Source organism: Pimephales promelas, chromosome 18 (genome assembly GCF_988280905.1).
Source record: "Pimephales promelas chromosome 18, fPimPro1.hap1.1, whole genome shotgun sequence".
In the NCBI taxonomy this organism is placed as follows: domain Eukaryota; kingdom Metazoa; phylum Chordata; class Actinopteri; order Cypriniformes; family Leuciscidae; genus Pimephales; species Pimephales promelas.
The window spans coordinates 12548925-12562842 of NC_142786.1; the positions used below are offsets into that span (position 1 = coordinate 12548925).

At 39.0% G+C, this 13918-nt stretch overlaps 2 protein-coding genes across 4 annotated transcripts in view; both read left to right on the forward strand.

Annotated features, from left to right (window-relative positions):
- Positions 1–13918, forward strand: part of ppt2b (palmitoyl-protein thioesterase 2b) — a 126923-nt gene that overhangs the window by 2307 nt on the left and 110698 nt on the right. For all 3 annotated transcript variants that reach the window (XM_089122638.1, XM_089122636.1, XM_089122637.1), the window contains exons 2-4: positions 111–264; positions 1888–1983; positions 2181–2288. In XM_089122638.1, the coding sequence (XP_088978764.1) occupies positions 111–264; positions 1888–1983; positions 2181–2288 (358 nt within the window). The remainder of the gene's footprint in view (positions 1–110; positions 265–1887; positions 1984–2180; positions 2289–13918) is intronic.
- Positions 4916–6640, forward strand: LOC148970929 (uncharacterized). Its single transcript, XM_089123007.1, has 2 exons — positions 4916–5060; positions 5538–6640. Exons 1-2 carry the CDS (start codon positions 4916–4918, stop codon positions 6638–6640), a joined length of 1248 nt encoding a protein of 415 aa, XP_088979133.1.

Genomic DNA, 13918 nt, shown 5'->3' on the forward strand with positions numbered 1-13918 from the left:
TACGATAATTTCAATTGCACGTGAAGGCAGCATTAGTTAGTTGTTGTAGAGGTCAGATTTTTGTCTGTTCACATGTAATTGATTTGTGTGTTTGTTTTATCTGGTTACAGTCTCACCCAGGTACTAATGTGACTGTCCTAGACCTGTTTGACCGCAGTGCCAGCCTGCAGCCACTCTGGAAGCAAGTGGAAGGCTTTGCAGAAGCCATCTATCCCATCATGCAAAACGCAGCTGATGGCATCCACCTCATCTGCTACTCACAAGGTCTATAACCGAAACAATATAGTGTGTTAAGCATTAAATTAAGATAGGCCATGCTATGTTGTGAATATAAATATGACTAGGGAGCATTGTTAGGCACAATGTGCACCACATGTTGCAACAAAATAACAGTCTACCATAGTTTCCTGTGCAGGGTTAAAACACCTTTTCATCCTATCATCTGTTGCTGTGCTGGGAGTTTAAGTATGCCTGGAGCTTTACATTTTATAACTTGTAATGTATGTTGGATGTCCAGATATCTTAAAGACATGTCTTTAATGGCTGCTTTTTTCGCGTATTTGGGATGTGACATTATTTTATTAACAATTTCTCAGGGTTTCTGTAGATCTTTAAAAAGTATTCAATTAGATTTTTAAAATTTAAGTCTTATTTTTACTTATGAGAGGTCTCAAATTTTAGATAACACTTTGACTTCGATATCTAAATACTTTTATATGATTATTCTAAATTTTCTTTGTGGATTTGCTTGTTTGATAATTTGTGGCATTTACAGCAGCATATTATGGTCTCATGCAGGGGAAAGAAAGAGAGGAGTAGTTGAAAATGGGTAAATGTAAGTTCAATTGAAAGTTCTTTCTTTATCAAACAATAATTACGATATTATCGTAGATGATACATATTGCACACCCCTACTCACATAGTTATATCGTCTATGATGATATCATAATTATTGTTTTAACATTGTGCGAGCTAACAATTTGAAGATGAAAGCATCAGCTAAATGAATAAATATTAAATATAAATATATGCAGTTATATGCCCCCAAAATTCACAATATATGGCCATTTTTGTCCCAATGAGTTTTTGTCTTATATTTATATCATTTGATGTATTTATTACAATATCACACGAGCAATGTTTTTTTCCCAAATCCCAGCACGGTTGCAAATGTGCTATATTTATTTTATACAATAGTTAAAAAAGGTAACATTGTGAGTTACATTTTAGTCACAATATTGTCAATATATTGTTAGCCTTTTCTTTATTTTGCCAACAAAATGTTCAAAACGAAGCCACACCAGAACAGTTTCTGAGCAACGCACAGCGGTGATTCCTTGCTGAACGAATCCGGATATTGAACGAATCAGTTTAATTCATGATTCATTGACCCATTCAATAAAGTTGGTCACTTGCTTCGTTCCTAATTGAATAAGCTATTTGAACAAATAGGTCAATGATTGACTCACTCATCGTTACCTTAATTTATACAGTGCTTTATACAATACAGATTGTTGCAAAGAAACTTTACAGTGATAAACTTTATAATATGCTATAAACTTTATAGCATAAATGTTATTTAATATAATATAAATCCCATCAAAATATGAAATATTACTTACAATAATATGAATGAACTTAAATATAGTACATTCATATGTTTGAAAAAAAGTTGCACTTAACTTATGCGTCACTCAGTCAAAAATGACCAAACACCTTGTTTATCTGTAAAAGTACACATTTTTAGGTTACAAAGTCTGTGCAATCAGTTCTGTTGTGTATTTCTTCCTAAAAACATTGTCCTCTTTTTTTTCAACTTTTTCTCATTTGTGTGTTACCTTGACTTATATAAACATTAAAGCAAGGGCATGTCTAAATATGTTGTAGGTGGCCTTGTGTGTCGAGGAATCCTGTCCACTCTTCCAGACCATAATGTGCACTCTTTCATATCTCTGTCTTCTCCGCAGGCGGGACAGTATGGAGGTAATACACTTTCTTTAGTTCTGTTAAGAACTGTTGATTTACTGACTTGGTCACCTGATTAAACATTAAATTAATAAGCTTCGACTCATTGAGTGTCATGTGAAACCATTCAATATTAGGAACCTTTGATGACTTTTGAGAGAAATTGTTCTGTTTTTGCTCATATTTTATTAGTGATATTTGCTCTTTTTTTGTAGACACAGACTATCTGAAGTACCTCTTCCCTCAGTTTGTCAAATCCAATTTGTATCATGTATGCTATACTGCAGTGGGTCAGAAAATCTCAATCTGTAACTACTGGAATGGTAAGTGAATGGAAGGATCAGACACATACAGTATAAGGCATTTCAGAATGTTTGTAAACAATAGGCACCGCGATACTTCCGGGTCGTTATACGTGGGTCGTTATATAGCTGATGTTCTCAACTAACTTAGTTAATTACTTTCTATGGCTAGAAAGCTTAGGCTACTTTCTTTTGAGCGGTGAGGAGTAAATGCTTCTTCATCGTAAATGCTTCTGATTGGCCATTGCGTTCAATAAATCAACACATATGTCTGTGATTGGCTACATCGCTCATCGCTGCAGTCATGTTATAAAAAGAAACTCTGCCATGTAAATCATTTCTATTTTGTTTTAGTTCTTCTTGTTGCTTTTCTGCAACAGATGAATACAAATGTATTCGTTTTTATTTGTTTTATTCATAGATATTTCTAGTTTGCGGGAGTCCCGCGAATCGTTTTATTCTCCCGCAATCCGCACACACAGAGTGAATGCATTACTGCCCGTGCTCGCACTCGGCCATCAGATCTAGTCCCGCGCCGCGCTACGCTGGGAGTGCACGTCTCTAGATCAAAGAATCTAAGCTCTAATGATCATGTTAACTATGTCTGAATTTCCACCACGTCTGTTTTTTAATCAACTGTTGAAATGTAGATTAGGCTACTGCCGACGGTGTGTCTCCCTCCAAGCAATTTACTAGTGTTGCCATAGGGACGCTTCGGCTTTTGCCACCCGGAAAAACGTCTATTATTGTTGTGACGTCATGGTCAATTGTCGTATTGCTCATGTTGCATCAAAGATTTTTACTTGTCGTTTTTGCAGCATTACAACTAATCACACATTTCTGTTGAGCATATGAATGCAATGGACAATCAGATATGTGTACTTTGGTAGCTTTCTGTATAATATATTTCCAGTTTGAATTTTTGTTTTTCATGATAAGGTAGCCAGTGTGATGTCTTGATTTTCTAACAGCATAAAAATGCACAAACTAATTCATAAACAGTTCTCAACCATCTGTGTCTGCTTGTGAAGCCCACAAGAATATGACATTTTCTGGTTATTCTATAAACCAGTATTAATATTCTTTATTGCAATATTATGGGCAATAAATAACAATGGTTAAAAGGGGGAATTAAGTGTGCGCCAAGCTTCAGGAACAGTGTTTCATTGCTAAAAAGCAGAAAAAATTAAGAGCAGGGATAGGCAACCTTTTTATCATGAGTGTTATTTTTAAGTTTCCTAGTTAATAATTGTGCCAGATTTACAATGTGACCTTATAGAACACCACTACATGTGAACAGAGTTTGCACATCACTGTTATTTTGATGAGTGTGGAATGTTGAATAGGACTCTATATTGAGTACCTTAGAAACGTATAGACCTTATTCGATCTGCGTCATAAGTGTTTGCGGCGGCCATTTTGTTGACATAGAAACCACGGAAACTGTCAGTCTGTCAATGGACAAGCGAGGTAGCGTCGGGATTATCCATGATATTATCACTGTTTTTTTTTTTTTAACAGTGTGATTGTGTTGTTTTATTGCTGTTGTTAGAACAGCCGTGTATTACACATCAGAGTTCGTTTTTATGCAATATGATACCGACTGTCAGAAAACGTGAAGGGAAGGAGACGGGGTTGAGACAGTGCAGGAGAGGCTAGCTAGGATAAATAGGCTAAACTTTCAGCCAACTCCCCACAGAAAAGTCTGTTCCTATCATTTTACCACAGGTTTCACACATAATCCGTGTGCAATGCGTGTGCGGTGTGTATACTGTACAGAAGCAGGACGCAAGTGCATAACTGATCCGCGGCTTTACCACGAACACCCCGGTACTCACTATTTTTATTTTAACACATACTCATTATTTCAACAACGTAAGCCAATTATTCCATGCATTACTTCTATATATTAAGTTGCACAAGCAAGTGGTCAAATATGTAACCATGTACTCATGTTAAAATCACAAACATTTTAAATGAAAACTTAAAATTGACAAAAACAACCGACTCTCATGCCTTTTCTTTTGCACTTACATTTTAATACAACAAATCTTGCATATCACAAAGCACTTGTTTTTCCACCTCCACGAATGAGACGAGTGTCGTTCATGTTGCCTTGTTGTAAAGGTAAATTGTATAGTTTGTACGTTATACGGATACTGTATGATCGAGATCGTTATAAATATCCGGATAGGTTATGGCTGGCAATAAGGACGGATCTTTACTTAATGCTATTATTTAATTTTGATGTGGGTCCGCACACCAATCAAGCTTATCTTCTCTTGATACTGACGAGATGTAGCTCCCCCTCAACTCAAATCTGCGCACTGCTAAGGGCAGCAGGACAGATGTCATGTCAACAATATGGCCGCGGTTAGCTACTTCCGGTATTTGCGAATAAGGTCTATAGCATTAAAGGTGAGTGAGTAGAAATTTTCTAAAACTTTTTCCCAAATTTGTTTAAACTGTCTATGTATACCAATACATAATTAAAATGTAAGTACTCTGAAAAAGAAAGTATACAGATTGAGTGTCTGTAGTCCTCTCAGTGCTGCAATAGGCCTTTATCACATTTCTTGGTTTGGAACGTTCGAAATCGCCAAGCAGTGTACTCGCACTTCCGGGGTTACTTAGTTACCAGATAAACTATGGCTGCCTCCTCTCGCCGGTGCTATTGCAGTGTACCGGGTTGTTCAACATCAAAACAAAGACAGCCATACCTTAGCTTCCATGACTTCCCAAAAGACGAACACCTCCGCAAGGCTTGGGTGAGATTGATAAGGAGGGACGAAGGTCCTTTGTTCCATATAAGTCGGGGTAGTACGTTTGTATGCAGCTTGCACTTTGACGAAGAAAGCATTTACGTCTCGAAAAGTGGGCGGAGGAGACTAAAATCCGGTACTACACCAAGTCGATTTTCGTGGAACAGCTGGGGGGAGACTCGTGTGCTTCGCCAGTCAGTTTTCGATCGGGTTAATGCGCGTTTTGAAGTAACGTTAGTTGAAGAGTCACAGAATAGCGACTCTGCTATAGACCATTTCACAAGATGTAAACAACACTGGTCCAGAAACACTTCCTGTTTTAGTTTGTAACTTTTTTCTTTATTTCACATGTAAAGAAAACATCTTAAAGATGTTTGTTTAACTTTTTGATTCAGTTTTAAATGTTCTGTTGGTTGTATTTTATCCCATCTTTTATGTAGTGTTAAAAAACTGAAACAGGAAGTGCTTCTGGACCAGTGTTGTTTACATCTTGTGAAATGGTCTATAGAGAACGCGGATGAACAGCCCACAGTCGCGGAGGATCAACATCACAATTACTCCCGCGACTCCGCAGGTGGACTAGATGCTGATGCTGCTGCCGAAACCATCAGGCAACTGGAGGCTAAGGTCAGAAGTTTAGAAAGACAACTGAGTGACCTGTCATGCACACTAAACATCAACAGATACTGTGCCACTGACGAGGAATTCCGGTTCTACACCCGTTTTCAATCAGAGAAGGTGTTTTGGTCGTTTTGGGAATCAGTTGCCCCCTCAGCATCTAGGCTAATCTACTGGAGCAGAGCTCAGAGGGCAAGCGATGTCATGGCATTGGAGAAACCAAGCCCGAACCGGAGGCTGGCACTCGTGGATGAACTGTTTCTTTACTGCTGTCGAGTTGCCGTTGGTATGAAGGAGAAGGTGATTGCGGACATATTTGGCATTAGTCTCACTACGGTGAGTAGAATAATAATTACATGGGCCAACTATCTATTCATTGTTTTGGGGTCAGTGCCAATCTGGATGTCAAGGGAACAGGTGCAAGCAACAATGCCACCAAAGTTTACACAGTACTGCCCGAACGTGCGTGTTATTCTGGACTGCACAGAAATCAGATGTGAGGCACCATCATCACTTACCCTCCAGTCAGAAACATTCTCCTCCTACAAGAACACCAATACTTTCAAAGGTCTAATTGGCATTGCCCCATGTGGTGTTATCACCTTCATCTCAAAGCTTTTCACAGGTTCAATATCAGATCGAGAAATCACACGTCAGTCAGGGATCCTCAGCCTGTTTGAGCCTGGAGATGCATGCATGGCTGATAAAGGCTTTGTCATTGACCAGATGCTGTCTGATGTTGGAGCAACCCTCATAATCCCCCCATTCAAAAGAGGTACCAGGTTCAGCAAAGAGGACACAGAAAAAACCCAGAACATCGCCCGACTAAGAATCCTGGTGGAGAGAGCCATCAGAAGAGTGAAGGAATATCATATCTGGGACACAACCATTCCTTTGACCCTTTCAGGGTCCGTCAATCAGCTATGGGCAACTTGTTGCCTAATGTCCAACTACCAAGGCCCTCTGGATGTGAAGGGTGATGTCCCAGTGTGAAACCCATAACATAGGCATAAGATGAATGATTCAGATTTGTTTGGTTTCATTTTATTGCATTAAAACATGGCATAGCATTTATTATTTATATATATATATATATATATATATATATATATAGCATGACATATATACATCTTTTATAAAAAATAATTTATGTGAAAATAAATACAAATATAGCTGCGAGCAGCGATGGCGGGCCCAAGCCGGTGGCACCGCAACCCCGGTTCCTTTAGTTACCTAAAGGCACCGGGGTGGCGGTGCCAAAGGCTTTGGCCCTTTCATGATTAAATGTTAAAACGGCTTGCCATAGTCTGTCATTTTGACTAGTCACAATTATGTTACAGATATCTTAAATGATAATACAAACTATCCAAAATGTAATTACGACTAGACAGAAAGACATTGTTGATATCTACAATGTTAATTTCCGGATAGGCAAACTTAGCTTTTAAATGTTAAAAGGGCTTGCCATACACGGACGTAGGCTCAGAGAGAGTCTCACCATATTCAAACCAAAATATCTGACTTCCTCTTGGTCTGAGCTAATGACTATGAATTAGAAAGTTGTCTGGCTTGAGGAGTACAATGTATATAACGATTTTTGTAACTGTAGATAAAAATAACAACCCCACTTTTGTCAAAAGGTGGCGCTATTTAGTCCCTGCACCATGCCCGTTTCTGAAACTTTGCACATGTCTACTGGCTAATAAATGTGATGTGTCTGTTGAGTTTCATAGTTTCATGCAATTTCAAGCATGCTAAGAGTCTCAAAAGCATCCTAAAATAATTTCAAAGTTTGAAGCTTTGCCACGGCAACAGCTTAAAAGACATCAAGAATCCATTCACAGGTCTACATCTACCGTATGTTTACATTATACAGATAAAGTTTTTCATCTGTTTTTCATCATTATACAGATGAAGTTTTTCATCTGTTTACATTATACAGATGAAGTTTTTCATTCATATTATTACATGCAAGCGTGTTTGATTTATGGACCAAGTTTTCGGACCCCGTTCCAGGGGGCGCTGTCTAGCCCCCCTGCCACGCCTAGGTACCATCTTCAGCCCGGGCCTGATGGCTGTGGGATATGACCTGTGTGCAAAGTTTCAAGAGTTTTCAAACCCGTTAAGGGCCTCAAAAGCCATTAAGAGCCTCAAAATCATCAAAAAAAAAAAGAATTTTAAAGTTTGATGCGTTGCCACGGCAACAGTATCAAAGATATCAAGAATCCATTTACAGGTCTTCATCTGCCATGTATTTACATTATACAGATGAAGTTTGAAGCAAATCGGGTAAAAATAAGAGGTTGATTTCAAAGCATTTTGAAAGTGACACACTTCCTGCTGCCAGTTGGTGGCGCTATAACTTTGACTCGAAATAGTCACATCCATGTGATCGTCCTCTTACAGCGAACACACTGATGAAGTTTCATCAAGATCAGTTAATGTATGCTGAAGTTATAACACACTTCCTGTTTCACGTTTCTCACCATAATTTCGTTTCCTCGCCACGGCCAAACCGTTTGAGATATCAAAAATCCCCTCACAAACTTTCATCCTCAATGTCTTGACTTCTTGCACACCGAGTTTGGTTGTGATTGGTAAACACATGCGTTGTAATTTGATGTATTTCTCCTAGGACAACTATTCAAACAACCCATAATTCTCAACTTCCATTTTAATTGTCGTAAAACTTAGAGCACGAAAGTTGTTTGGCCTGATGTGATCTATAATTGTACCGAGTTTCATATTAATTCACGCAAGTGTGTTTGATTTATGGACAAATGTTCGAATCCCAGTCCAGGGGGCGTTGTCGAGCCGCCCTGCCACGCCCGATGACCAGCTTCAGCCCGGCCCTGATGGCCATGGGTTCTGACCCGTGTGCAAAGTTTCAAGAGTTTTAGAGGATGTTAAGGCCCCCGAAAATGCCAGAGAAGTCGCACACAGCAAATAAAGGGTTAAAATTAACCTGACAGGCGCCCCTCCTCTCACTCACACAGAGGGACACTGAGACACTGGCAAAATTCTAAGATTTTCTCTACATTCAAACAAAGATATCTGACTTTCTGTGGGTCCTAGCTAATGAGTGTCAATTAGAAAGTTGTCCGGCTCGAGGAGTACAATATACATACCGATTTTTGTAACTGTAGTTAAAACTAACAACCCCACTTTTGTCAAAAGGTGGTGCTACTGAGCCCTCACCACGCCCGTTTCTGATACTTTGCACATGTCTACTGGCTAATAAATGTGATGTGTCTGTCGAGTTTCATGCGATTTGAAGCATGCTAAGGGTCTCAAAAGCATCCTAAAAGAATGGTAAAGTTTGATGCGTTGCCACGGCAACAGTTTCAAAGATATCAAGAATCCATTCACAGGTCTACATCTGCCGTATATTTACATTATACAGATGAAGTTTGAAGCAAATCGGGTAAAAATAAAAGGGTGATTTCAAAGCATTTTGAAAGTGACACACTTCCTGCTGCCAGTTGGTGGCGCTATAACTTTGACTCACAAAAGTCACATCCATGTGATCGTCCTCTTACAGCGAACACACTGCTGAAGTTTCATCAAGATCAGTTAATGTATGCTGAAGTTATAACACACTTCCTGTTTCACGTTTCTCGCCATGATTTCGTTTCCTCGCCACGGACAAACCGTTCGAGATATCAAAAATCCCCACAAAAGCTTTCATCCTCAATGTCTTGACTTCACGCTGACCGAGTTTCGTCGAATTTGGATCAAAGCTCTAGGAGGAGTATTTCAAATACCATTGCGAGCGTTTTACAAACAAACCTCAATAGCCGACTTCCTGTTGGGCTGGGGTAAAAAGTAAAAGCGCGAGGTATAGATGAAACGATGAGATCGACATGTGTACCGAGTTTCATATTATTACATGCAAGCGTGTTTGAGTTATGTACCAAGTGTTCGGACCCCTTCCAGGGGGCGCTGACGAGCCCCCCTGCCACGCCCGGGTACCATCTTCAGCCCGGCCCTGATGGCCGCGGGTTCTGACCCGTGTGCAAAGTTTCAAGAGTTTTCGAGCATGTTAAGGGCCCCAAAAATGCCCAAAAGGTAGCAGAAAAATAATAAAGAAATATAGCTGCGAGCAGCGATGGCGGGCCCAAGCCGGTGGCACCGCAACCCCGGTTCCTTTAGTTACCTAAATGCACCCGGGTGGCGGTGCCGAAGGCTTTGGCCCTTTTATGATTAAATGTTAAAACGGCTTGCCATACTCTGTCATTTCGACTAGTCACAATTATGTTACAGATATCTTAAATGATAATACAAACTATCCAAAATGTAATTACGAATAGACAGAAAGACGTTGTTGATATCTACAATGTTAATTCCGGACAGGCAAACTTAGCTTTTAAATGTTAAAAGGGCTTGCCATACAGGGACGTAGGCTCAGAGAGAGGCTCACCATATTCAAACCAAAATATCTGACTTCCTCTTGGTCCGAGCTAATGACTATGTATTAGAAAGTTGTCCGGCTTGAGGAGTACAATGTATATACCAATTTTTGTAACTGTAGAAAACTAACAACCCCACTTTTGTCAAAAGGTGGCGCTATTTAGTCCTTGCACCGTGCCCGTTTCTGAAACTTTGCACATGTCTACTGGCTAATAAATGTGATGTATCTGTTGAGTTTCAAGCAATTTCAATTTCAATTTGACTGTTGAAAAGAAGTGCGCCGATTAGATACTCAGGATCGGTATCGGCTCTGACACTGCCATCTTTGACGAGGCTGATTCAAATTCTATATTGTGCATATATACTATTCTATGTTAGGCACAAAGGCACAAAAACTTTCTAAAGTACCATAAAGTTTTTGTGTACTGTATTATTAGTGTTTTGAAGCTATTATGTGATATAGAAATTAATATTTAAGTCATTAAATTCAAGAACACGTAAACTTTTCCCTCTCTGCGCCTGTCAGTCATTCTCCATTCAGCATTCAAACAGCACGTCACATTCGGTTACAGTCAATGATGAAACGATCTTCAAGATGATTGAATGTTAATCCTATTATACTGGATCTTTAAGATAAAGGTCTAAAGGTCTATATTTTCGAATGAAGAAACTTTTTCTTGCTGGACTTTATTGCTGTAACTTAATCGTGTTACTTTCTACCGGGTGTCGGACGCTGTCGGTTAGATCACAACACTAGAGTCAGAGCACTATAATTGTTCTTCACGCACACAGTAACTGAAATTTAAAACCTTTTAAAGAAAAGGCTCAATAAACTATTGCATAGATAGATAATGTATAATACACTGTTCATAAATATGTATTTCCTTTGTGCTTTGAACTTTTCAATACGGACTCAATGCGCTGTAACTTCATGTGGCTTCAAGCACATCATTCTCCGCTCGGGATGCACATAAGTGCTTTGTGCTGCACCGTATTGGAGCCGTAATATCATAATGCAGTGACGTAATGACAGATTATTAATTGCCTTTCAATTATATGTTGCTGCGTCATTAAACATCTGTCCTATGCATTTCAAACATTTATAGCAGCCATGGCTATATTTTTTTATGATTTTTGTTATCTTGTTTTTCATGAATGTTTTTTTTTTTTAAAAATAACAGCAATGTGTATTATCTATTATTAATATGGTTTATAATAGCATTTTTGTCATAGATTATGACAAAGTAATCATATGATCCACCAGCGAGGAACCAGCAGAACAGAGTGAACATTCTTTCTGTTTAGTTCAATCCTACTTAATAGGAATTTATTTAAAATGCTCGCTCTACTCCACACCATTAATGTCTTGTGCGGACATCCGTATTTCGACTTTCGGTTTTAAGTAAGCGATTTAAAAGCTCCCAAGTCCCAGCGGAGTCACACGTTGATTAACCGGTGGGAATATACACAATAGGCCTACCTGATATTGAACACAAGAGGGCAGTATAGCACTACGTATGACTCAGATTATTATTTTTTTATGAATTTTACAACAATTCTGGCTGTTTTTGAACGTAAACATAATTCTTAAATGAAAAAAAGAAAAAATTGGGGAAGTTATAATATTTGTATAATTTAATTTAGAAACAAATGATGTATAATTACATTTTCAGAAGATATGAGGCTTTTAGTGTTTACTTTTTTGACATTACTTTAATCTTTTGCCATAGTTGCACATGTCTACTGGCTAATAAATGTGATGTATCTGTTGAGTTTCAAGCAATTTCAAGCATGCTAAGAGTCCCAAAAGCATCAAAAAAGAATGTTAAAATTTGATTCGTTGCCATGGCAACAGTATCAAAGATATCAAAAATTCATTCACAGGTCTACATCTGCCGTGTATTTACGTTATACAGATGAAGTTTGAAGCAAATCGGTTAAAAATAAGAGAGTGGTTTCAAAGCATTTTGAAAGTGACACACTTCCTGCTGCCAGTTGGTGGCGCTATAATTTTGACTCACAATAGTCACATCCATGTGATCGGTCTCTTACAGCGAAAACACTGCTGAAGTTTCATCAAGATCAGTTAATGTATGCTGAAGTTATAACACACATCCTGTTTCATGTTTCTCGCCATAATTTCGTTTCCTCGCCACGGCCAAACCGTTCGAGATATAAAAAATCCCTTGGCACCTTTTCATCCTTAATGTCTTGACTTCACGCTGATCGAGTTTTGTCGAATTTGGTTCAGTGCTCTAGGAGCAATACTTGAAATTCCATTGCATGTGTTTTAAACACAACCCTAAATAGCCGTCTTCCTGTTAGGCTGGGGTAAAAAGTAAGAGTGTGAAGTATATATGAAACGATGAGATCTATATGTGTACCAAGTTTCATATTATTACATGCAAGTGTGTTTGATTTATGGACCAAATTTTCAGACCAAGTTTATTGACCAAGTTAATCTGATTAATAAACTAATTATATAAAACTATTGTCAATGCACTACAATTAAACTAGTTATATGCCTTTACTTATAAAAAATAAAAATAAAAACTTATTTAAAAAATACCAGGCTTGAGAAATGTATTTTCTTTATGCAGGTCATACACACAGCAGTGAAATGGTTAAGCCCCCTCCCCCTGCACACTCACACACACACACACACAGACAGCCAAAGACACAGAGACACAGAGACATGTAGGCTCAGAGTGACCATATTCAAACAAAAATATCTGAGTTTCTGTGGGTCCTAGCTAATAAGTGTAAATTAGAAAGTTGTCCGGCTCGAGGAGTACAATATACATACCAATTTTTGTAACTCTAGTTAAAACTAACAACCCCACTTTTGTCAAAAGGTGGCGCTACTGAGCCCTCACCACGCCCGTTTCTGAAACTTTGCACATGTCTACTGGCTAATAAATGTGATGTGTCTGTCGAGTTTCATGCATTTTGAAGCATGCTAAGGGTTTCAAAAGCATCCTAAAAGCATCCTAAAAGAAGGGTAAAGTTTGATGCGTCGCCACGGCAACAGTTTCAAAGATATCAAGTATCCATTCACAGGTCTACATCTGCCGTATGTTTACATTATACATATGAAGTTTGAAGCAAATCGGGTAAAAATAAAAGGGTGATATCAAAGCATTTTGAAAGTGACACACTTCCTGCTGCCAGTTGGTGGCGCTATAACTTTGACTCACAATAGTCACATCCATGTGATCGTCCTCTTACAGCGAACACACTGCTGAATTTTCATCAAGATCGGTTGATGTATGCTGAAGTTATAACACACTTCCTGTTTCACGTTTCTCGCCATGATTTCGTTTCCTCGCCACGGCCAAACCGTTCGAGATATCAAAAATCCCCTCGCAAACTTTCATCCTCAATGTCTTGACTTCACGCTGACCGAGTTTCGTCGAATTTGGATCAAAGCTCTAGGAGTAGTATTTAACATTCCATTGCGAGCGTTTTACAAACAAACCTCAATAGCCGACTTCCTGTTGGGCTGGGGTAAAAAGTAAGAGCGCGAGGTATATATGAAACGATGAGATCAACATGTGTACCGAGTTTCATATTATTACATACAAGCGTGTTTGAGTTATGGACCAAGTGTTCGGACCCCATTCCAGGGGGCGCTGTATAGCCCCCCTACCACGCCCGGGTACCATCTTCAGCCCAGCCCTGATGGCCGCGGATTCTGACCCGTGTGCAAAGTTTCAAGAGTTTTTGAGCATGTTAAGGGCCCCAAAAGTGCCCGAATAGTCGTATAAATAATAATAATAAATATAGCTGCGAGCAGCGATGAAGGGCCCAAGCCGGTGGCACCGCAACCCCGGTTCCTTAGTTACCTAAAAGCACCAGGGT